Source organism: Saccopteryx bilineata, chromosome 5, assembly GCF_036850765.1.
Source record: "Saccopteryx bilineata isolate mSacBil1 chromosome 5, mSacBil1_pri_phased_curated, whole genome shotgun sequence".
In the NCBI taxonomy this organism is placed as follows: Eukaryota; Metazoa; Chordata; class Mammalia; order Chiroptera; family Emballonuridae; genus Saccopteryx; species Saccopteryx bilineata.
In genome coordinates this window covers 64,393,129-64,416,934 of record NC_089494.1, presented here as the reverse complement: position 1 = coordinate 64,416,934, position 23,806 = coordinate 64,393,129, and the positions used below count along the sequence as shown (strand labels likewise).

Sequence of the window (23,806 nt, the reverse complement as noted above, 5' to 3'; positions counted from 1 at the left end):
GCTTCCAGCTTCTACTCTCTCTCTCAAAATCAATAATTAAAAAAATAAAGCCTGACCAGGTGGTGGCGCAGTGAATAGAGCATCGGACTGGGATGCAGAGGACCCAGGTTTGAGACCCCGAGGTTGCCAGCTTGAGCACGGGCTCATCTGGTTTGAGCAAAGCTCACCAGCTTGGACCCAAGGTCGCTAGCTTGAGCAAGGTATTACTTGGTCTGCTGTAGCCCCTCAGTCAAGGCACATATGAGAAAGCAATCAATGAACAACTAAGGTGTTGCAACGAAAAACTAATGATTGATGCTTCTCATCTCTTTTCGTTCCTGTCTGTCCCTATCTATCTCTCTCTCTGTCTCTATAAAAAAATTAATTAATTAATTTTAAAAAATGAAAAAGGAAAAGGAAAAAAAAGAAAAATAATCCATATGCTCAACTGTGTGGTAAATTTATGCAATACAAATTTATAAAAAGAAATAAAATCAATTCAAGCTGGATGATATAAGCAGGTTTTACAGAAGCCATCATTGACCACTTCTTGAATTCACCATTTCTCTGTTCCTTCCAGAGTATGTCTTATTACTGTATCCTTTCTCCTTTATCCATACACTAACACTTATTCAACTAACAGTTATCTCAATGCCTGACATTAGCTATGTAGGTACTAATTAAATTTTTAATGATATTTTCCTAGCTGGTCACTCTACTGCTAGCCATTAGTCCTCTTATATTTCCTAAGTGAAGACCAGTACCATTGCCTTAGTTGTTCAAGCCAGTAAGCTGGGTATGAGAATATACCTTACCCCTCACATCCAAATAGTAACCCATTCCTGTGTTTTCTATCCCCTTCAGTGCCTTTAAAATCTCTTCTCTTTATTATAATAGCATTAATTATGCCTCCTAATTGCTCTCCAAGACACCAGTTCTCCACTCTCTACCTCCTGTCACTATCCTCAAATCCATTCTCCACAGTGCTGTCAAGTATTCTATCTCAAACAAATTAAATTTTGTCACTTCGCCCTGGCCGGTTGGCTCAGCGGTAGAGCGTCGGCCTAGCATGCGGAGGACCCGGGTTCGATTCCCGGCCAGGGAACACAGGAGAAGCGCCCATTTGCTTCTCTACCCCTCCGCCGCGCTTTCCTCTCTGTCTCTCTCTTCCCCTCCCACAGCCAAGGCTCCATTGGAGCAAAGATGGCCCGGGCGCTGGGGATGGCTCTGTGGCCTCTGCCCCAGGGGCTAGAGTGGCTCTGGTCGTGGCAGAGCGACGCCCCGGAGGGGCAGAGCATCGCCCCCTGGTGGGAAGAGCTTTGCCCCATGGTGGGCGTGCCGAGTGGATCCTGGTCGGGCACATGCGGGAGTCTGTCTGACTGTCTCTCCCTGTTTCCAGCTTCAGAAAAATGAAGAAAAAAAAAAATTTGTCACTTCACCATCCTTCAATAGCCCTCTATTGACTTCAAACTCCTATGTATGGTGAAAAGTGGAAACTTCCTGATCTGGCCCCTTCCTCTTAATTATGTTTTACTACTACTTTACTTGTTCCTTTAGTCACAAGGACTTTTGAACCTTTATGCTATTTCCTTTGCTGGGAATATTTTACTCCACATTTATTCTAATTTGCCTACGCTTTAAGATACAGCTCAAGAATCTCCTCCAGAAAATAATCCTTAACCCCCTCACCCTCCCTATCTAAGGGAATATTTGTTTGCTTATTGTCTCCTATACTGGTGGCTTTCAAATTTTATTGACCCAGACCTATATAGTAAAAAGTACATTTTTATTATAACTCCAGTACACACTGAAATAAAAATTTCATTAAGCAATATTAACTTTACTAGATACAAATACTATGGGATTTATTATTCTGTACTACTTTACTCCTTTTTTTTTTCTAATTCTGGTTAAAACATACTGAATTGTTATCATAACCCATAGTTTAAAAATACGGCACTGAACTGTGAACTCACCTAGATTCTCAAGCATAGTAGATGCTCAATATAAATAATTAAGGAAAAGGTGAAACAAAAAGCTCTGTATTCCTAGCAATTTGCACAGCACTAGCCATGTAGCAGTGTTCAATAAAAATTATTGAGAAAGAATAAATACATACTTTAAGGGAAGACTATCTTTTTTTTTTTTTTTTTACAGAGACAGAGAGTGAGTCAGATAGAGGGATAGACAGGGACAGACAGACAGGAACGGAGAGAGATGAGAAGCATCAATCATTAGTTTTTCATTGCGCGTTGCAACACCTTAGTTGTTCATTGATTGCTTTCTCATATGTGCCTTAACCGCGGGCCTTCAGCAGACCGAGTAACCCCTTGCTGGAGCCAGCGACCTTGGGTTCAAGCTGGTGGGCTTTTCCTCAAACCAGATGAGCCCGCGCTCAAGCTGGCAACCTCGGGGTCCCGAACCTGGGTCCTCTGCATCCCAGTCCAACGCTCTATCCACTGCGCCACCGCCTGGTCAGGCAAGGGGAGACTATCTTTATGAATCACTCCCCATATCACTTCTTTTCTTAAGAGTAAGAGTTTCTTACAAAACATTAAATTAAGATAAAAACATAGCCATATGAGCACAGATACAGAGATAAGCAAAACTGGAGATAGGGCTTTAAAAATTGTTGAGTTGGAAGGGCATAATGAGATAGAGAGGTATACTGCTAAGTGCCAAATGCTAGATCTTCCCAAAAAGGCCTAATGTGGTAAAGTCACCAATATCCAGGATCTGGTTCTCAGTTCTATAGGTCAGAAATTATCCTGTAAATGGCCCAAAGATCACTTGAGCTAACCAAATTCAAGAGATACTGATGAACAGTTATCTCATGTTATCTCCATTTCAAAGATGAGAAAATTGAGACTGAGATATTATGCTACATTCTCAAAGTTATACAGCTATTAAGTGGTAGTTAAAAGGTTAGTAAAAAGATTATAATAAAAATGTGAAAAATCTCTCAGAAAGTAGAACAATATACAAACAATGGAAGGAAAAATATTTAAATATAGAAAATTCACCCAGGGGGCCTGATAATTGACTACTAGTTGTTCAGAGAAAATAGACATTTGAAATGATGGGGAAGAAATTAACATAGAGATAAATACAAATTTTTCCATATCTAAAAGATGAATTTGAGTTTCAAAGTATCCTCTGTGTATCTAGAATAATGAATGAAAAAGATTCAATATGAAGACAAATCATAAAATATCAGAACATTAGAGATAAAGAGAATATCCTGTAGCCAGAAAACACAGATCCATGGACCAAGAGGAGGAAATGAAAATGGCCCCTCTCAAGGGGTCACTGAAGAAATTTTTGCCCCTCTTCCTCACAACCTTGGGCTCATGATTTTTGAGGTCCTGTATCCAAGGGAGGAATGATTCCATCAGAAAACACCATCAAGCGAATTAGAAACTGAGACTGCCCCCTGCCATCTGGGACTTCCAAAGCTGTAGAGTTAAAGGCAGAAAAGGGTCACCACAGCCATGTGATAATAAGTCCCAATCATCAAGGGGAAATTAGATTGCTGTTCTACAATACAATGGGACAAAGAGTCTGAAACCCCACTGAGGAAACTCAATAAAGATAGCCAACCCAATAAAGGTAAGTTGATAGAGGACACAGATCATTTAGGAATTAAGGTTTAGGTCCTGCACTAGATAAAGAATTAGACCAAGGTACAGAGGGATTAGAGGACATGCAATGAAGGATTGAAAAAGAAAGTTATGATTACCAACTTAGACCTCATGGCTACTTACAGAAGGAGATTTAATAGCTGTTATACTTTATATTAGTTCTCATTCCCCATTATTCCCCCACCTTATATGAAAAGCATTGGCGTTTGCTCACATTTTATTTTATTTTATTTTTCAGGTGAGAGGAGGAGAGATAGTGAGACAGACTCTCGCATGACCCCCAGCTGGGATCAACTTGGCAACCCCATCTGGGGCCAGTGCTCGAGTATCAAGCTATTTTTAGCACCTGAGGCTGACACTCTCAGTTGGAACCAACCAAGCCAACCTCAGCACCCAGGGCCATGCTCAAATCAATCAAGCCATTGCAGAAGGGGAAGAGGGAGAGAATAGGGATGGGGGGGGAGAAGCATATGGTAGCTTCTCCTGTGTGACCTGACCTGGGACATTCATACACTGAGCTGACACTGAGCCAACTCAGCATATGAATTCACTGAGCCACCAGCCAGGGCTGTATTGGCTCACATTTTAAATTTTATTCCATGATGATATGTTAGCTAATAGGACTATGTGTGTCCACTGTATTGGGCACATTTATTGCCACACAAGAGATTGCCATACATGAATTTCTTATAGCTCAAGTGACACCAGAAAAATATCAGGGCTTGAATTTTTTTTGCAGTGTTCTACACAGGGGAGAGGCCTACTAACAAAGGAGACAACAGTAGCAAGAATCCAGAATTTCCTTATCAGGGAATTTAGTACATTGCAAGATCCTTTTCAGCCAAGGAATTAAGAATGCATGCTATGTGAGAGGCAGTAAAAGCATTGATGGCAGTCAGCGTCGGCTGAACAAGCAGAGAGGACCAAAACAAAGGCTACTTAAATAACATTCATTTCTCCTCTATTCTGACTTCTAGCCCCCAACACCAGAAGAGTTAGCCTTGAAAAGGAAAGAGGAAAAAATATCCCAGAATGGGACACTCTTCCTGGCCCAATCCTTAGGGGTTTAGAGAAGGAAAATAAGCAAAAACTTGACTATAATGTACTCTCTTCCTCATTTCAGATCCTAGTGGCTACAACTTTGGCCAGCTATGGAGGAGGTTTTAAAACAGCAATGTTTTAAAGTAGGCCAGGCTAGACTTTGATTAATTTAAAAGACCAGAAAACTATGAAATCTTCCCAGGAAGAGAGGGTGTTCAACATAATAGAATAGGAACAGTGACTAGAGAAAAACTAGACATTTTATGTTTATACCCACACCAAGTTCAGATTCCTTAGTAACCTGGTCACATAAAAGTAAGAGTGGTGTGTAATTTCTTTTATTAATTTTTTTTAGAGAGGAGAGTGAGTGTGTGTGTGTGTGTGTGTGTGAGAGAGAGAGAGAGAGAGAGAGAGAAGGGGGAGGGAGGAGCAGGAAGCATCAACTCCCATATGTGCCTTGACCAGGTAAGCCCAGGGTTTTGAACCAGCGACCTCAGCATTTCCAGGTTGACGCTTTATCCACTGCGCCACCACAGGTCAGGCAGTGTGTAATTTCTGATATAACGTTAAGTGAACGAATCAGAATTTGACATTGTATGTATGTGGCAAGTATAATTGTATGAGTAATCTAAATATACAGGGTGGGGCAGAAGTAGGTTTACAGCTATTTGTATGAAATATCAAGGAATAATAATACAAGGATAAAACCGTTTCACTCACAACTGTAAACCTACTTTTGCTCCACCCTATATTAAACAAGCCTGGAGCAAATAACCGAATTTTCTCTAAATCACAATTTCACATAGGCTCAGCAATATGATATATCTAAGTAAACCTACTATTACACTTCTTTATGCCTTTATTTGTTTTAAGAAATAAAAAGTGTATTTAGTAAGCTTGATTTTCATAAATCCATTTTGGATGATGAATACTTGGCCACCCTCTGTGGACCTGAAAATTAATATTTTTTGTTTTGGGTTGTTTTTCTTTTGGTGGTTGTTTTTCAAAGATTAATACCATATTATTTAAAAGTTAAAGACTAAACACAGTGTGATCTCTCAGTTTCTCCCTTTTCCATTAAAAATGATTATGCTTGACTTTTTCCATCATCTGCAATCATTCCAGTTTGCAGGGAGTCCATGCGTATCATTGTTAATAGTGCAGCTATTTTTTAAAATTATTTATTTATTCCTTTTTAGAGAGGACAGAGGGAGGGAGAGAGAGAGAGAGAGAGAGAGAGAGAGAGAGAGAAGGGGGAGGAGCTGGAAGCATCAACTCCCATATGTGTCTTGACCAGGCAAGCCCAGGGTTTCGAACCGGCGACCTCAGCATTTCCAGGTCGACATTTTATCCACTGCGCCACCACAGGTCAGGCAATAGTGCAGCTATTTTAAAAAACAAGTCTTTGAACCCACTAGTGAAGATTCCTTTAGGCCCAGCTGATGTGAAATCATTTACTCTAACCTAGTTTATCTCGAACTCCAATTTCTATAGCATCATTGATAATATTTGTATGAGGGCTCATTTATAAAGTATTCTTCTCACATTGGAATATTTTAGGACACTGGAACAGGGTAAGAATCTCTTGCAATTCTTTGTGGCATATTGCTCATACCTAGGAATACCCTAAACCCTTCTTAACTCAAGATTGGTAAGTGATAAAAAGTTTATGGCTACTCTTTTGTTTTTTTAAATCTCTATTGTACATGACCCTAATGGAAAATATACATGAACTAGATAGCATAAAAATAAAGTAAGGCTCAGTAAAGAGTGACATTTGAAATTACAGCTATTGCTCTTATCTGTCCCAGTAATGATTTAGGTAAGTATTTATTTACTTTTAATAAATTAATAAGGTGTCATAAGATGCTAAACATATAACTACACAAATTTTACTTGTGATTTCATATGGACTCACAATTAAATCTCCTAATAGTAATGAAAGTTGTCATTTAAACATATCTAATCTACTTTATTTATTTTTAAATTTATTTTATTTATTTATTTATTTTACAGAGACAGAGAGAGAGAGTCAGAGAGAAGGATAGATAGGGACAGACAGATTGAACAGAGAGAGACGAGAAGCATCAATCATCAGTTTTTTGTTGTGGCACTTTAGTTGTTCATCGATTGCTTTCTCATATGTGCCTTGACTGTGGGGCTACAGTAGACCGAGTAACCCCTTGCTCGAGCTAGCAACCCTGGATCCAAGCTGGTGAGCTTTGCTCAAACCAGATGAGCCTGCACTCAAGCTGGCGACCTTGCGGTCTCAAACCTGGGTCCTCCACATCCCAGTCCGACGCTCTATCCACTGCGCCACCGCCTGGACAGGCTCTAATCTATTTAACAGAAAGCAAAGCAAAACCTAAAATGATTATATCATACTGATACTATTTGAATGACTTGGACATTTGTCGTCTCCCTGCAGCAGTCTTGTGCATTTTACTGTAGCCCCACAGTCAAGGCACGTATGAGAAAGCAATCAATGAATAACTAAGGTGTCGCAACGAAAAACAAATGATTGATGCTTCTCATCTCTCTCCATTCCTGTCTGTCCATATCTATCCCTCTCTCTGACTCTCAGTCTGTCTCTGTAGAAAAAAAAAATCCCTCATTAATCCCCACCTCAAAATCCCCTCTCCTAAAGGTAGCCACAGTGAAACATGTTAGGTATATTTCAAATATTTTTTATGGTTATGTCAAACTATACTTCTTTATACAAATAAAATAACATAATGTGTATCCCATATGAAAGTCATCTAGCTGGGTAAGGGATTCTGGATAAGAGTTCTGGGAACTGAAACTCATACTTCACTCCCATACGATTAGCACTATGAGCTAAACAAATGAGTTAATTAGTTATATTTCTGTATTTATTTCAAAATGAAGACATATTAAGTACCCACATTTATCTTTTAGATCTCAGATTTCCTGTCTCCACTTTCTGATGACCATATGTTTAATGCCATGTCTGTAGAAAATATCCCTTCAGGAGGTATCAAGACATAACAGCAATATTTATTAGTCTACATACTCTTGAACCTGTGGCAAACATATGGTTGCTAATTCATTTCTAAGATGGAATATGGCCTTTTTCTCCAGAGAAAAATGTCTTTTCTAGACCTTATATTCTAGAATAAATGTTATCAACTAATACCACCTCATACTAAAATAGAATTTTAGAGTTTACAAACCTCTTTGATAATTCTTCCATTTGATTTTCATACCACCCACTGTGGTACCTATTATCTCCACTTAATAGATAAAACAAGGTCACAATCATGAAGAAGTAGAACTTAAGAGTTGTAGGGCTTTAACTTTCCACACCACTATGCTGTCTTTTTCATACATATCAGAACAGCATTTTCCTTTTCATAGGTATATTATTCCATGGTAGTAATATTCACTTTTGAAATTTCCTTTAGAATAAACTAAAATATAAATTTGGTTTTTTTATTTTTTAGCAAGAGAGAGACAGAGGGACAGATAGGGACAGACAGGCAGAAAGGAAGAGAGATGAGAAGCATCAATTCTTCATTGCAGCACCTTAGTTGTTCATTGATTGCTTTCCCATATGTGCCTTGACTGAGGGCTCCAGCCAAGCCAGTGACCTCTCGCTCAAGCCAGTGACCATGGGATCAAACCAGGAAGCAAGCAACCTTTGGACTCAAGCCAGTAACTGTGGGGTCATGTCTGTGATTACAACATGCTCAAGCCAGTGACCCCATACTCAAGCAGGTGAGCCTGTGCTCAAGCTGGGTGAGCCTGCGCTCAAGCCAGTGACCTTGAGGTTTTGAACCTGGGTCCTCTGCATCCTAGGCTGATGCTCTATCCACTGCATTACTGTCTGGTTTCACTGTGCCACTGCCTGGTCAGGCTAAAATATAAATTTAAAAAGAGGGGGAAAATCCTACTGAAAAAGTAAATACATTTTCTGTTCTGGTAATTTTACTATTACCTCTCTGAAAGAAGTTATTCTTTTATCTTTTATGCAAACTATGTCTAAACATGTTTTCCGTGACATTTTAATATTTATGAATAGCTCTAACACAAGGGCAATTTAAAACTGTAATCTTAATTTTTCAAGATGATCATACTAAATGCTAGTTACATGATATATATGTTTCATCATATTTCTTACTCATAGTCATCTTATTATTTTTTTGATTGAGAGCAGAGAGGCAGAGAGACAGATGCCCGCATGCTCCCCAACTGGTATCCACTGGGCAAGCCCCCTATGGGGCATGCTCTTCCTATCTGGGGCAGTGCTCTGTTGCTCAGCAACCAAGCTATTTTTAGTGCCTGGGGCAGAGGAGGCCAGGGAGGCATTGTTAGCTAACTCCTGGAGCTAACTCCTTCAAGCTAATTGAGCCATGGCTGCAGGAGGAGGGGAGAAGGGGGAAGGGGGAAGGGGGGAGAAGCAGATGGTTGCTTCTCCTGTGTCCTTAGACTGGGAATTAAACCCGGGAGTTCCATATGCCAGGCCAACACTCTACGGCTGAGCCAACCAGCCAGGGCCCATCTTATTCCTTATTCATATTTATCCTGTATAGGTTTTATCATATTTCTTTACTACAACTAACCATAAAGTCACAGGATTAATATGTTTTTGATTTGCTGCGTTAAGAAAAATTCTCTTGATTTATTATAAAGATCATAATTGCTGGTCAGCAATTGATCTACAGATAAGGTGGTTTTGGAAAGAAATGAGTCTTGACATTTTAAAGAGATTATAAAAAATTGCTTTCCTTTCTTTGATCCATAATGTCTTTGATTATAGTATTGATTTCTGTTTTCTTCTTAACACATTATGATCATAACTTCTAGTGTTTTAATTAAGGCTTAAAGGAAATGGATCTGTGCATTCTCAGTACATTTTAAAAAATATTTATTGATTTTACGGGGTGGGGGTAGGGAAAACAAGAAATATCAACTAATAGTTGCTTCACTTTAGTTGTTCATTGATTGCTTATCATATGTTCCTTGACCAGGCAAGCCCAGTGTTTGGAACCAGTGACCTCAGCATTCCAGGTCATTGATCTATCCACTGTGCCACCACCCGCCAGGCTCTTGATACATTTTTTTCATCTTTATCTTCAGGAAGCCCATCTCCGTGTAGTCAAACAAAAAAACGAGGTATCTTAAAAACTGGACTTTTGCATAGGTTGTCTGCTGAGTAGACTTGGGCAATTTTTTGGAGGGCTTTAGTTTTTCCTTCTCTCTAAAATGAAGGGCTGCATTAGTTCTAGACTATCATTCCCAAGGGGCTATTTTAGCTCTACCATCATTATAAAACCTAATAACCAACATTTGTTGACACAGGCATTCTTGCAGTGGTCAGCAAACTCATTAGTGAACAGAGCCAAATATCAACAGTACAACAATTGAAATTTCGAGAGCCAAATTTTTTAAACTTAAACTATATAGATAGGTACATTCCTTATCAAGGTAGCGTCCACACTGGTATTTTGTGGAAGAGCCACACTCAAGGGGCCAAAGAGTCGCCTGTGGCTTGCGAGCCGTGGTTTGCCAACCACTGAACACTGTGGGAATATTTGTGGATACTAAAAGTGTCTTATCCTCTGGGACAGTTTCAACAGTTACTAAATACTAACAAGCCCACTAGTGCAAAACAGGTAGCATGCTGTGATGTGATGTGGTTCAGGCTACTAGGACTTGAAACGTAGGACGAAGATGAGGCCTCTTGAGGTATTAACAGTTTCAGAGTGCTAAACAGTTGCCTAGTATCCTTAAGAGTGAAAGCAGAGTAATACCTAAATTGATATAAAACTGTATACTGTTAGAAAGCATGAGACAAAAGATGTTAGGCAAGTATTGACAGCAAAAATAGAAACAAAAGTGAAAAATTTCTCTCGCAACTGCAATTCAATTCCTGCATTTTAAACTAGGATTCAGGTGTTTGTAGCTATGATCCAGGCCAAAGGGAAAGTTTTTCTATCAGTCTCCACTGCCGGCGGCGAGGGGGGGGGAGGGGGAGGACGGGACGGGACTGGACGACACGACAAAAACAGCCATAAAGTGTCTATATCATTCAAATTAACCTAGAGAAATTCTCCCAGGGCTAACATAGAAGGTCTCTTTTGTGGCTTCCTTGTCTAGGTCAGGCCTACAAAACGACAAGCAGCACTCCCCGTGGCTAGGCAACGGTCAAAGCATTCCCGGCAGTGTTGGCCCCGCCTCTTGAGCTGCTTCCGCCATCCGGCGCCTCGAACTCCCTCCTCATTGGTGGGCGGGGGAATCCGTCACACAGTGCGCTCATTTCCGGCCGGGGAGCGCGCGGGTTGATTCGTCCTTCCTCGGCCGCGGGTGCACGCAGCTCGGAAATGGCGGGTAAGTTCCCGGGAAAAGTTTACCAAGGGGAGGGGGCGGGCAGGTTCGGGAAAGAACGCCGAGACCGTGGTGACAGTGCCCGCTTGGAACTTTTGGGCTCCAGCCGGGGTTCCAGAAGGCCTGCTTCAGCCTGAACGCGCGGAACTCCCAGCGCAGCTTCCAGTCGGCAGAGGTTCGTGCCCCCGCCCCCAGCTGCCCGGGTTTCTGCACCTCTGCGAAGAACTTGGCCTCCGTGGAGGGACGAAGAGGCCGGGGAAGAGCGTCGCGATTTGGGCTTTTAAGGTGCCAGCTGTTGTGAGGCCTGTTTCTCTTCTCATTCCTTTTGCCCACGGCTGCTTCCGCTGCACTAGCCTGGATCTGTTCCCGCCAGCTGATTTCAATGCTCAGCCCCCTCTCCCAGGTCTCCCTCCGCCTTCCACTACCGTCCGCTTGAGAGCCCATTGCTGCCTTGCCCTGCGCTTGGGCGCCCACTTGGATCTTGTCTGACTTCGCTGTCTCCTTAATTTCTCACACTTTAGTATTTTTAGGATCTGTTTAGATTTCCTTTGAGAAAGAGGTTCTCATATTATTCCTTCATCTAAACTCTTGAGAGTGTGTGTACTACATGTAATTCTCTGTGTCCGTTCTCTTCTGCCCTCTATTGAGTCTCTTTTACAACACTTAATAACTACTCATTGCTATTATTTTGTATGTGCATTAAGGCTGTTTTGATGTGACTATATACTTTTTTCCCCCAGTTACATTTTCTGACGTGACGAACGGTTTCTATTTATTGTGTCTTTCCCAGGGCCTTCATAGTAGTCTCACTTTATGGATGTGCTGGATAGACAGGTTATATAGCTTGACCTCTACAATTGTTTAAGGAAGATCTGCAGGATCTTGGGAGTACAATGGTACTGTAAAAGAGGGAGACATATATACTGCATGGAGTGTATATGTTATAAGAATTACACGGAAGTTCGAATCTCGGCTCCATCACTCTAGTTGGATGCCCTAAGCAAAGAAACCTCTTTCTGAGCCTGAATGTTCGAATATGAAAGGGGCTGATATGGTATCTTACAATGTGTTATATAGAATTGTAGGTCAAAACTAATGTATGATTTCACAAGTTAAATTTTGTTGCTTAGATTATGCATAAATACCTTGAAGTGGGTTCTGTTATCTCAGTTTTACAGGTTAGGGTCACAGAAGTCAAGTAATGTGCTCTAGGTTACAGATGTAAATAAATGGTGGAGACTGGATTTGAATGTAGGAATTCTGACTCCAAATCATTAATCTGTATTGCCTCAAGTGTTCCCCATTTTCTGTGTATGTGTTTTAATCACTTATTGAAGTTTATGACATATCATTGTATCCCTTTTGTTTCTGCTCATGATTTTCTTCCTGAATTTTTATGTTTATTTTGTCAGGAAATTGTCATCTTTGCTTGAAAGTTCCTCTTGATAATGATTTCTTCCATTGTTAATTGTTTGTTATATATATTAATGGCTAGCCACGTTGTAAAACCATTTGGTTATTCCAGTAGGCTGGAATATTTGACTGTACAAGATGGTTAAAAAAAAAAGTGCTTTTTTTTTTTTTTTTTCCATTTTTCTGAAGCTGGAAACAGGGAGAGACAGTCAGACAGACTCCCGCATGCGCCCGACCGGGATCCACCCGGCACGCCCACCAGGGGCGACGCTCTGCCCACCAGGGGGCGATGCTCTGCCCATCCTGGGCGTCGCCATGTTGCGACCAGAGCCACTCTAGCGCCTGAGGCAGAGGCCACAGAGCCATCCCCAGCGCCCGGGCCATCTTTGCTCCAATGGAGCCTCGGCTGCGGGAGGGGAAGAGAGAGACAGAGAGGAAAGCGCGGCGGAGGGGTGGAGAAGCAAATGGCGCTTCTCCTGTGTGCCCTGGCCGGGAATCGAACCCGGGTCCTCCGCACGCTAGGCCGACGCTCTACCGCTGAGCCAACCGGCCAGGGCAAAAAGTGCTTTTAATACAGTGAAAATTTTATTTTCTAACCCTATCACTATCCTTCTCTTAACCTAGAGATAACCATGGTTACCAGTTTCTTGTGTATCTTTCCTGAGATAATCTATGCATTATCAGTTGATGGTATTTTAATAGTCTGGAAATACTCTGGGTAGAATTTTTTCATTAAGAAATGAAATCCTATTGTAGTTACCAAAGGACAATCTCACTTTCTTAGTAGAACAGTAGCATCCTTTTAATATTTCTTTTAAAAGTGCTACATAGGTATCCTAGCAGGTAATTTATATATTGGTATCAAATATTCAGAAATGTCAGCGATCTGTCATGTTAATTTTCAGGTTTACTCTTATGTAAAGCAGGTCTATTTCATAAGCCTTTATCTCAGAAATGATGTTTTGTCTGCTTTATAATGAGGCAGACATACGCCGTACATTTATTTAGAGTATATGGAGAATGACCTGTATTTTTATGATTTATAGAATCATAAAAGCTTTAAATCTTACTTTTAGTCTACTCCTAATAGCAACCCTTTTTTTTAGGTTTGACTATTTAAACCACTTGCAATCAAACCTTTTAAAAATCTTTTCTCTTAGGATTTGGTGCTATGGAGAAATTTCTGGTTGAGTACAAAAGTGCAGTGGAGAAGAAACTGGCAGAGTACAAATGTAACACCAACACAGCAATTGAACTAAAATTAGGTATGTATATCATTTCTAAGTGGTATTTTGGATGTACTGTACATATATATAAATTTAAAATTTGAAATAGAATTTCATGTAAGAGCCGTTGTTTATGTAAATATAGTTTTCTGTATTTATTGAACATAGTCACATCTTATTCAGTATTGATTTATGTCATTTGAGAGGTGGCAGAGTGGACCTGTGGTGGAACAGTGGATAAAGCATTGACCTGGAATGCTGAGGCTGCTGGTTTGAAATCCTGGGCTTGCCTGGTCAAGGCACATGTGGGAAATAACTGAGTTGATGCTTTCCGATTCTCCCCCCCACCCCCTTTCTCCATCTCTTTCCCTCTCTCTAAAATGAATAGAGAGGTGGCAGAGTTTATGTAGGAAGTACAGTGTGGCAAAAAGTGACAGGATAAGTGTGGTCTCAACCTCTTAAAAATATTTACCGTTGCTTTTTTTTTTTTTAATAAAAATAATAGACAATAACTGTTGGTAGGATTTGGAAAAACACTCATAATGCTGATGGGAATGTAAAGTTATACAGCTACTTTGGAAAACTGGCAGATTTTTAAAAAGTTACAAACATGAATTTATTATATGACCCAGAAATTCTACTAGGTATCTACTCAAGAGAAGTGAAAACGTATGTCCACATAAAAACTTGTAAGTGGATGTTCATTAGCAGCATTATTCACTATAGCCAAACAATGGAACCAATCCAGCTGTCATCTGGTAAACAGATAAACAAAATGTGGTACGTATGTCTATGTGACGGAATATTATTTGACAATAAAAGAAATGAAGGTCTGGCAATGCTGTAACATGGGTAAACCTCAGAAACCTTCTAAGTGAAAGAAACTAGCTCCCCCCCCCTAAAAAAAAAAAACACAACTCCTATGCTATATGATTCCATTTGTACAAAATGTTTGGACAAGCAGATCCATAGACAGACAGTAGATTAGTATTTGCCTGGGGCTTAGGGTGGGAACAAATGATGGAAAATGAGCACGAGATTTTGGAGGGGAGTCATGGCAATATTTTAAGATTAGATTATACAATGGTTACACAATTTTAAAATCATTAGAAGTCATTGAATTATACACGTAAAATAAGTGAGTTTTATGATATATAAATTATACTTCAGTAAAGCTATTTAATTATATGCTTGTGAATCCTGGTTCCATCACTTTTTATGTCTCAGTTTTCTCATCTTTAAAATGGAGTTAATAGTTCTTTATAGTCTTTGTATAAATTAAATGAAAGGTGAAACACAAAGTGCTTGAATAACTTCACTTTTAGAAATTCTCAATAAATGTTAGCTGCAGTTATTTAAGCAATACAAGCATAACAAGTACAAAGAAAATGACAAAAAAGGTAATGATACACTGACTCCACTACAAAGATAATACTGACTTAGACTTTTTCATTGTACAGACATTATTTTTCTAAAACCCGATCCTGTGGTAAGGCTGTTTTATTATTTAACTTCAGTAGCACTCTCTGTAACTACATATAGATGTACCTGATTCTTTTACAATAAATTATGTAGTATGCTGTGACTATATTATAACTTTTTTAAGTATTCCCTATTGGAGGATTGCTTCTGCTCTTGCTTTTAAAAATAATTCTCTAATACTTATCCTTGTTTTATCTTTACTCACTTGTGTGAGTGTTCAATGGAATGTGTGCCTAGAAATTGAAAAGCTACATCAGAGTTTCTCAACTTCAGTATTATTGATGTTTTGAGTCAGATAGTTCTTTGTTATTCTGTTCACTGCAGGATGTTTAGCAGCATCCCTGGTCTTACTATATGACAGTAACATTATTCTACGGTTACAACAACCAGCACTATCTTCTGACAGTGACAAGTATCCCCTGAGGGTGATGGGCAAAGTTGCTCCTGTTTGAGAACCAATATGCCAGATCAAAGGGATATGAGCATATTATAATGTTAGTAGCCATTGCCAAATTGCCTTCCAAAAAAGTACCGATACTTACACCAAAAGTTTTTGAGACTGCTTTTTTACCTGTACTAAGGTCAGTGTTGCATATTAACATTAAAAAAAAATAACACCTTGCCCTTCTGATAGGTGAAAGATGGTTTCTTGTTTCAATTAGCATTTTATTAGTGAGAAGCAGCAGCTTTTCTTTTGATCATTTTTATGTCTTTTGACTGTGTTCTCCCCACAAGACTATTTTTTAAGTTGTTGTAAGAACATATAACATAAAATTTACCATCTTTTAAAGTTTAGAGTGATTTTTTTTTATTCATTTTTAGAGAGGAGAGAGAGAAGGAGAGAGAGAGACAGAGAGGGAGAGAGAGACAGAGAGAGGGAAGGGGGGAGGAGCTGGAAGCATCAACTCCCATACGTGCCTTGACCAGGCAAGCCCAGGGTTTCGAACCGGCGACCTCAACATTTCCAGGTCGACGCTTTATCCACTGCACCACCACAGGTCAGGCCCATCTTTACCATTTTAAAGTGCGTAAATCAGTAGCGTTGATTATATTCACATTGTTCTACAGACCTCCAGAACTTTTTCATTGTGCAAAGCTGAAACTGTATACTCACTAAAAAATTTACTATTTCCCTTCCTTCCAACTCCTGGCAACCACCATTTTACTTTCTGTTTCTAGAATTTAAATATTGCAGATAGCTCATATGAGTGGAATCATACAGTATTTGTCTTTTTATGATTTATTTGTGGCTTATTTCACTTAGCATAATTTCCCCAAGGTTCATCCATGTTGTAGCAGGTAACAGGATTTCCTTCCTGTTTAAGGCTGAATAATAGTCCATTGTATGTACATAATACATTTTGTTATCCATTCCTGTGTTGATAGATATTTGGGGTTCTTCAACATCTTGACTATTGTGGATAAGGCTGCTATGAATATAGGTGTGAAGGTATCTCTTGGGGATGTTGCTTGGAATTCTGATATATACCCAGAAGCGAGATTACTTGATTTTATGGTAATTCTAATTTTAGTTTTTTGAGGAATCTCCATACAGTTTTCCATAGTGGCTGCTTCATTTTACATTTCCACCAACAGTGCAGTTTCTCCATATCCTTGTGAACATTGTTATTTTCTGGACTTTTTTTTTGGTTATGTTTATGACTCTTTAAAATTTGATAATTAAAATTGATTTTTAATTCTAAAAGGAGTATGTATATCCTTTATAGTCTAAGAGACTCTCCCCTTTTTTATCATATTGCAAATATTCTAAGTTTTGACTTTTTTTTTTAGATTTTTCAATGATTCAATTTATTCACATACTTAAAGCTTTGTACTTCTGAGTGAAAAATCTGTCAACCACTTAGAATTGGTTGTTTTTGGTAACTGTGTCTATAAAAAGTATGTCTTCTCTTTATGGTGTTGTTTCTAGAAGCACGTATATCCAATGTCCTTAAATTGTTTATCCAAAATAAGAAATCTCCAAAATACAATATGGTTGAATTATTTGCTGTCCCATATTTAGTATTTTCATAGACTTTTGTGAGTTTGTTATATAGAAGTTAAACTTTATCAAGGGAAATATCTTTTTGTTTTATGAGCTTTTTTCATGTCTTATAAAAAAAGGCTAAGATTATAAAGAAATTTCTTTTAAGAATGTTTTGGATATTTTCTTCTTAAAATAAAAACTTTTGAATCTATCTTGATACAGATATGAGGTGGGGATCCAGCTTTGTGCTTTTTGAGATAAGTTAGCAAATTATCTATCTGCTAATTTGTTGTCTTTTTATTAATGATTTAAAATTTCTCTTTTATCATACTAACGTATCATATGTTCTTGGATATTTGTCCATGAGACATTAGTGTACTATTATATTATAATAAATGCTATAACTAATACATAATGTGATTAGGCCCTATTCATGACTTTTCAAGAGTTCTCTTAAGTCTAATGTTTCTTCTACGAGAACATTTTATCAAGTTTCAAAAAGTTTTTCTTGATTTTTTAAAAATTGAATTCTTGCCTGACCTGTGGTAGCGCAATGGATAAAGTGGCGTCCTGGAATGCTGAGGTCACTGGTTTGAAACCCTGGGCTTGCCTGGTCAAGGCACATACAGGAAGCAACTATTCTGAGTTGATACTTTTTGCTCCTCTCTCACTGCCCCTTTCTCTCTCTCTCTCTCTCTCTCTCTCTCTGTCTCTCTCTTTATCTCATCAATAAATAAAATCTTTAAAAAAATGGAGTTCTTATTCTTAAGTTTAAAAGTAAGTTTAGGAAGAATCAACCAACATTCTTACATTGTTGGGTCTTTTCTTCTTTTTTTTTTTAATTTATTTATTAAATTTCATTGCTGGGTCTTTCTAATAGGAAGACTATTTTTCTCTTTGGGCCTTTTATGTTTATCTGTAGAGTTTTAAACTTTATAGATAATCAGCCTTTTAAAATTTTATTTGTAGGTATTTCATCTATTTTATTGCTATTATAAATGTCATCTTTTCCATTATATTCACTATCTCTTTTTTTTTTACAGAGAGAGTCAGAGAGGGATAGATAGGGACAGACAGACAGGAATGGAGAGAGATGAGAAGCATCAGTTATCAGTTTTTCATTGTGACACCTTAATTGTTCATTGATTGCTTTCTCATATGTACCTTGACTGTGTGCCTTCAGCAGACTGAGTAACCCCTTGCTCAAGCCAGCGACCTTGGGTCCGAGTGGTGAGCTTTTGCTCAAACCAGATGAGCCCGTGCTTAAGCTGGCGACCTTGGGGTCTCGAACCTGAGTCCTCTGCATTCCAGTCTCATGCTCTATCCACTGTGCCACTGCCTGGTCAGGCTATTTACTATCTTTTTAATAGTGTGTGGGGGAAGTATAGAAAAAAAAATATTTTTATTATTATTTTTAGCTAAGAGGAGGGGAGATAGTGAAGCAGACTCTTGCATGTGATCCGACTGGGATCCACCTGGCAACTCCATCTAGGGCTGGTGCTTGAGTACTGAGCTATTTTCAGTGCCTGAGGCTGACACGCTCCAACAGAGCTATCCTCAATGGAGGGGGGCACTTCGAACTAATTGAGCCACTGGCTGCAGGAAGGGAAGAGGGAGAGAAGGGGAGATGTTAGGGGTGGAAGCAGATGGTTGCTTCTTCTGTGTGCCTCGACCGGGAATTGGACCCAGGATGTCTATACACCAGGCTGACACTCTATCCACTGAACCACCAGCCAAGGCCAAAAATAATTTTTTTTTAAAAAATAATTTTTTTTACAGATTTTACTCCCTTTCATCAAGACCCACAACTCAAATTCTACACATATATAACAGCTAAAATCGATTAGGTTATTTGGTCATTCTAATTCTTTATAGTTATTAGCAATAACTTACATCAAACCAACCTTCCCTCCTCCCTCCATCTTTCTCTTTGCCCTCATATTGTTACTGATTTCTGATTTAATTCCATAGAGATCAGATTATTTCAGTTTTTTTTTTTTTGGTTTTTTTTTTTTCATTTTTCTGAAGCTGGAAACAGGGAGAGACAGTCAGACAGACTCCCGCATGCGCCCGACTGGGATCCACCCGGCACGCCCACCATGGGGCGACGCTCTGCCCACCAGGGGGCGATGCTCTGCCCCTCCGGGGCGTCGCCATGTTGGTGACCAGAGCCACTCTAGCGCCTGAGGCAGAGGCCACAGAGCCATCCCCAGCGCCCGGGCCATCTTTGCTCCAATGGAGCCTTGGCTGCGGGAGGGGAAGAGAGAGACAGAGAGGAAAGCGCGGCGGAGGGGTGGAGAAGCAAATGGGCGCTTCTCCTGTGTGCCCTGGCCGGGAATCGAACCCGGGTCCTCCGCACGCTAGGCCGACGCTGTTTTTTAATTTTTTGACAGAGAGAGAAGGACAGACAGGAAGGGAGAGATATGAGAAGCATCAATTCTTCATTGTGGCACCTTAGTTGTTTACTGATTGCTTTCTCATATGTGCCTTGATGGGGGGGGGGAGTGACAGCAGAGCGAGTAACCCTTTGCTCAAGCCAGTGACTTTTGGCCTCAAGCTAGCGACCATGAGGTCACATCTATGATCTCATGCTCAAGCCAGTGACCCGGTGCTCAAGCCGGTGACCTGGCATTTCGAACCTGGGTCCTCCACATCCCAGTCTAACGCTCTATCCACTGTGCCACCGCCTGGTAAGGCTCAAGTTTTCTGTATTTTTGCTGATTTCTATCCACTTATTTTATTAGAAAATTGAGAGAAGACTGTAGAAATCTCCAACTGTAATTGTGAATTAGTTTATTTTTTCAGTTATCCATTTATGCTTTATGTATTTTAAAACTCTGATATGAGGTGTATATAGATTTAGACTTAATGTCTCCTGACGACTTGACCCTTTTATCATTATAAAATGTTCCTTCTTTATCTCTAGTAATAAAGGGATTTTTTTAATCTCTGGCCCCTCTTTAAGTCTTCATCTTGACTTATATTGAAGTCTACTTAGTCAAGTATGAATATTGCAACAAGAGTCTATTAAGCATGGGAGAAATAACAGCATGTTGAGGGACAACCATGTTTGTTCATGAACTATTAGAGCAACAAAATCTAGAACTTTTAAGGAAGAATTTGGGGATATGGAGAATTTTGTTGATAATTGACCTGTAAGTTTTACAGTTGTTACAGTGAGTTTGGGAGAAGTGGGAAATGGCATTTAGATTAGTAGTTTTATGCTACTGGAGGAGGATGAAAATCCAGTTAATAAGGGATAACCTAGGAACTTGACTAAAATTGACTGAAGTGAAGAAAAAGAGATTAATTTTAATGGCACCCAAGGTAAATTAAGATTCAGGCCCTGGCCGGTTGGCTCAGTGGTAGAGTGTCGACCAAGTGTGTGGATGTCCCAGGTTTGATTCCCTGTCAGGGCACACAGGAGAAGTGCCCGTCTGCTTCTGCTTCTCCTCCCCCCCCCTCTCAGTTCTCTATCTCTACCCCTCCCGCAGCCATGGCTTGATGGAAGCAATTTGGCCCAAGGCACTAAGGATAGCTCCATGGCCTCTGCCTCTGTCACTCAGAAGAGCTTGGTTGCTGAGCAATGGAGCAGCACCCCAAATGGGCAGAGCATGGCTTCCTAGTGAGCTTGCCAGGTGTATCCCAGTCAGGTTGCATGTGGGAGTCTGTCTCTGCCTCCCTTCCTTGCACTGAATAAAAACAAGAAAAAAGACTTCTACTGTTGTAGGCCAGTGGTGCCGATGGAATGTTGCCAGAACACATTGGGCCCTGCCTTCACCCTTGTACTTTAGAATAATATAGTTAAACTTATCTTTTAATTTAACATGGTCAGGAAAATATGTATTGGCCAAAACACTAAGATTGCAATTACTTAAAGAACACAGGATTAGTAGGGCCTCTCTTCCATTTGGGCTGCAGGGGTTTCTCCTCAGCCAGGGCTGGAGGCCAAGATCAGCCTTTGAGGATCATTGTCGGGGCTGCCATGAGCTGGGCAGTCCTGTTTTCCTACCTCAAATACTTGTTTTGGAGAAATAAATAAAATGAATTACATGTGAGATGTAGAATGAAAAAAGGAAATGCGGTGGACAGAAACATAAGACCCAATGCTTTTAATGTTCCTTAAAAAAGCTAAAACTTATTTTATTAACCAATGTCGCTTCAGTACATTCAATTTAAAATTAAAAAGAAAAGCAAAAGCAAAAAAAAAAAAAAAAAAAAAAGAACACAGGATTAGTAATAAACTTAGATAATAGTCCAAAATACAATTAGATACTGTGAGGAATATGTGGCAGCATCTCTGAGGCTGCCTGAGTGTTGGAACCCATTCATTTATTTTTAGTGAGAGAGGAAGAGAGAGAGACAGGAATATCAATCTGTTCCTGTATGTGCCCTGACTGGGGATTGAACAGGCAACCTCTGTACTTCTGGATGGTTGTCTAACCAACTGAGCAATCCGGCCAGGGCTGGCACACATTTATATCTGCATTGTGAGCACCTCTCCATGGGTAGTGCATATGTTAATTGCTTAAGTATCCATAAGAGAAACTTTAAAATTGATTAACATGTCTTGGTGATTTCTTAATTTTGTTTTTAGCTAATAAGGCACATTTAGAATATATCCTCTTTTATGCATTTTTCCTTCCAGAAATTACAGAAATGATTCTGAGAACTAGGAAATACAGGAACTATCTAGAGGAATAGAACAATAAGACATATATTCAAGAGCAGATTCATTGCAGGTCCTGTGCACTAAAGGTGCCATTTTTTTATTCCAGGCCCTGATCTTTCATTTTTCTCCACAAATGTGAATGACAGGTTTTCCTGGAAATAAAAACTTTAGTGTTTACTTAAAATTATTTCAGTATTTTATATTGTATGTTTTTCTTTTTTTTTCTTTTTCTTTTTTTTTTTCATTTTTCTGAAGCTGGAAACGGGGAGAGACAGTCAGACAGACTCCAGCATGCACCCGACCGGGATCCACCCGGCACGCCCACCAGGGGGCGATGCTCTGCCCACCAGGGGGCGATGCTCTGCCCATCCTGGGCATCGCCATATTGCGACCAGAGCCACTCTAGCGCCTGAGGCAGAGGCCACAGAGCCATCCCCAGCGCCCGGGCCATCTTTGCTCCAATGGAGCCTTGGCTGCGGGAGGGGAAGAGAGAGACAGAGAGGAAAGCGCGGCGAGGGGTGGAGAAGCAAATGGGCGCTTCTCCTGTGTGCCCTGGCCGGGAATCGAACCCGGGTCCTCCGCACGCTAGGCTGACGCTCTACCACTGAGCCAACCGGCCAGGGCTATTGTATGTTTTTCTATTGGAATGTTACATATTTTGCAGAAATTTTGAAAAGTGTATAAGATTATAAGAAATAAAAATTACCTATTTTATTTCCATCACCCAAAATAACTACTTCTGTAAATAATTTGGGATATTTCTTTCTAGTTTTTTTAGTTGCATATTCATTTATATTATTTTATACAAATATAGTGTCATGTCGTATTCACTTAACTGTGCATTGTGAACATTTTTCTATGCCACTAAATATTTCTAGATATTATGTTAATTATATAAACCATTTCATGTTTATATATATAATTTACTTAATCATTCTTTTGTTACTTGACATTGGGGTTTGGTTGCTTTCTTTCTTTACTGACATACCTTTGTTGTAAAGACTTAAAAAATATTTGTGATATCCAGGTTAAAGTTCTCACTTAGTATATATTCTTTTTTTTCTTTTTTTTTTGTGTGTATTTTTCTGAAGTTGGAAACGGGGAGGCAGTCAGACAGACTCCCGCATGTGCCCGACTGGGATCCACCCAGCATGCCCACCTGGGGGTGACGCTCTGCCCATCTGGGGCGTCACTCTGCTGCAGTCAGAGCCATTCTAGCGCCTGAGGCAGAGGCCACAGAGCCATCCTCAGCGCCTGGACCAACTTTGCTCTAATGGAGCCTTGGCTGCAGGAGGGGAAGAGAGAGACAGAGAAGAAGGAGAGGGGTAGGGGTGGAGAAGCAGATGGGCACTTCTCCTGTGTGCCCTGGCAGGGAATCAAACCCAGGACTCCTGCACGCCAGGCTGACGCTCTACCACTGAGCCAACCTGCCAGGGCCTGTACATATTCTTGAGTACGTGTATATATGTCAGATTGAGTTAGCCTTAAACCTATTACTTACCAACTGTGTAACCTTGAGGAAAGTAGTCCTTTTTCATTACTCATCATAAAATGGACTTTCTAACTCTTGTGAGGATTAAATTGCAATAATGTTTATAAAATTTTTAAGCCCTGGCTGGTTGGCTCAGCGGTAGAGCGTCGGCCTGACATGCGGGGGACCCAGGTTCGATTCCCGGCCAGGGCACATAGGAGAAGTGCCCATTTGCTTCTCCACCCCCGCCCCCCCTCCTTCCTCTCTGTCTCTCTTCCCCTTCCGCAGCCAAGGCTCCATTGGAGCAAAGATGGCCCGAGCGCTGGGGATGGCTCCTTGGCCTCTGCCCCAGGCGCTAGAGTGGCTCTGGTCGAGGCAGAGCGTCGCCCCTGGTGGGCGTGCCGGGTGGATACGGTCGGGTGCATGCGGGAGTCTGTCTGTCTCTCCCCATTTCCAGCTTCAGAAAGAAAAACAAAAAAAAGAAGAAAAAATTTTTAGCAAATTGTCTGGCACATAGTAAATATTCAAGTGACAATTAATAAAATT

General features: G+C 40.2%; 2 protein-coding genes and 1 non-coding gene across 5 annotated transcripts in view; 2 read left to right on the top strand and 1 right to left on the bottom strand.

The window, feature by feature from the left end:
- SLC25A12 (solute carrier family 25 member 12) overlaps positions 1 to 23,806 on the bottom strand; it is a 206,523-nt gene that overhangs the window by 103,002 nt on the left and 79,715 nt on the right. The gene's annotated exons all lie outside the window — the stretch shown is intronic.
- Positions 10,930 to 23,806, top strand: part of HAT1 (histone acetyltransferase 1) — a 70,049-nt gene continuing 57,172 nt past the window's right edge. Inside the window, exons 1-2 of one of the 3 annotated variants that reach the window (XM_066232734.1) lie at positions 10,930 to 11,012; positions 13,583 to 13,687. In XM_066232734.1, coding sequence (XP_066088831.1) covers positions 11,006 to 11,012; positions 13,583 to 13,687 — 112 coding nt within the window. In that variant the 5' untranslated portion in view covers positions 10,930 to 11,005. Of the gene's footprint in view, positions 11,013 to 11,051; positions 11,295 to 13,582; positions 13,688 to 23,806 lie in introns of those variants that run through there. The other 2 variants (XM_066232735.1, XM_066232736.1) reach the window with 2 other exon arrangements.
- LOC136307295 (small Cajal body-specific RNA 20) lies at positions 21,014 to 21,140 on the top strand. The gene has a single exon (XR_010725950.1). It is a non-coding gene; the product is annotated as a small Cajal body-specific RNA 20 (non-coding RNA).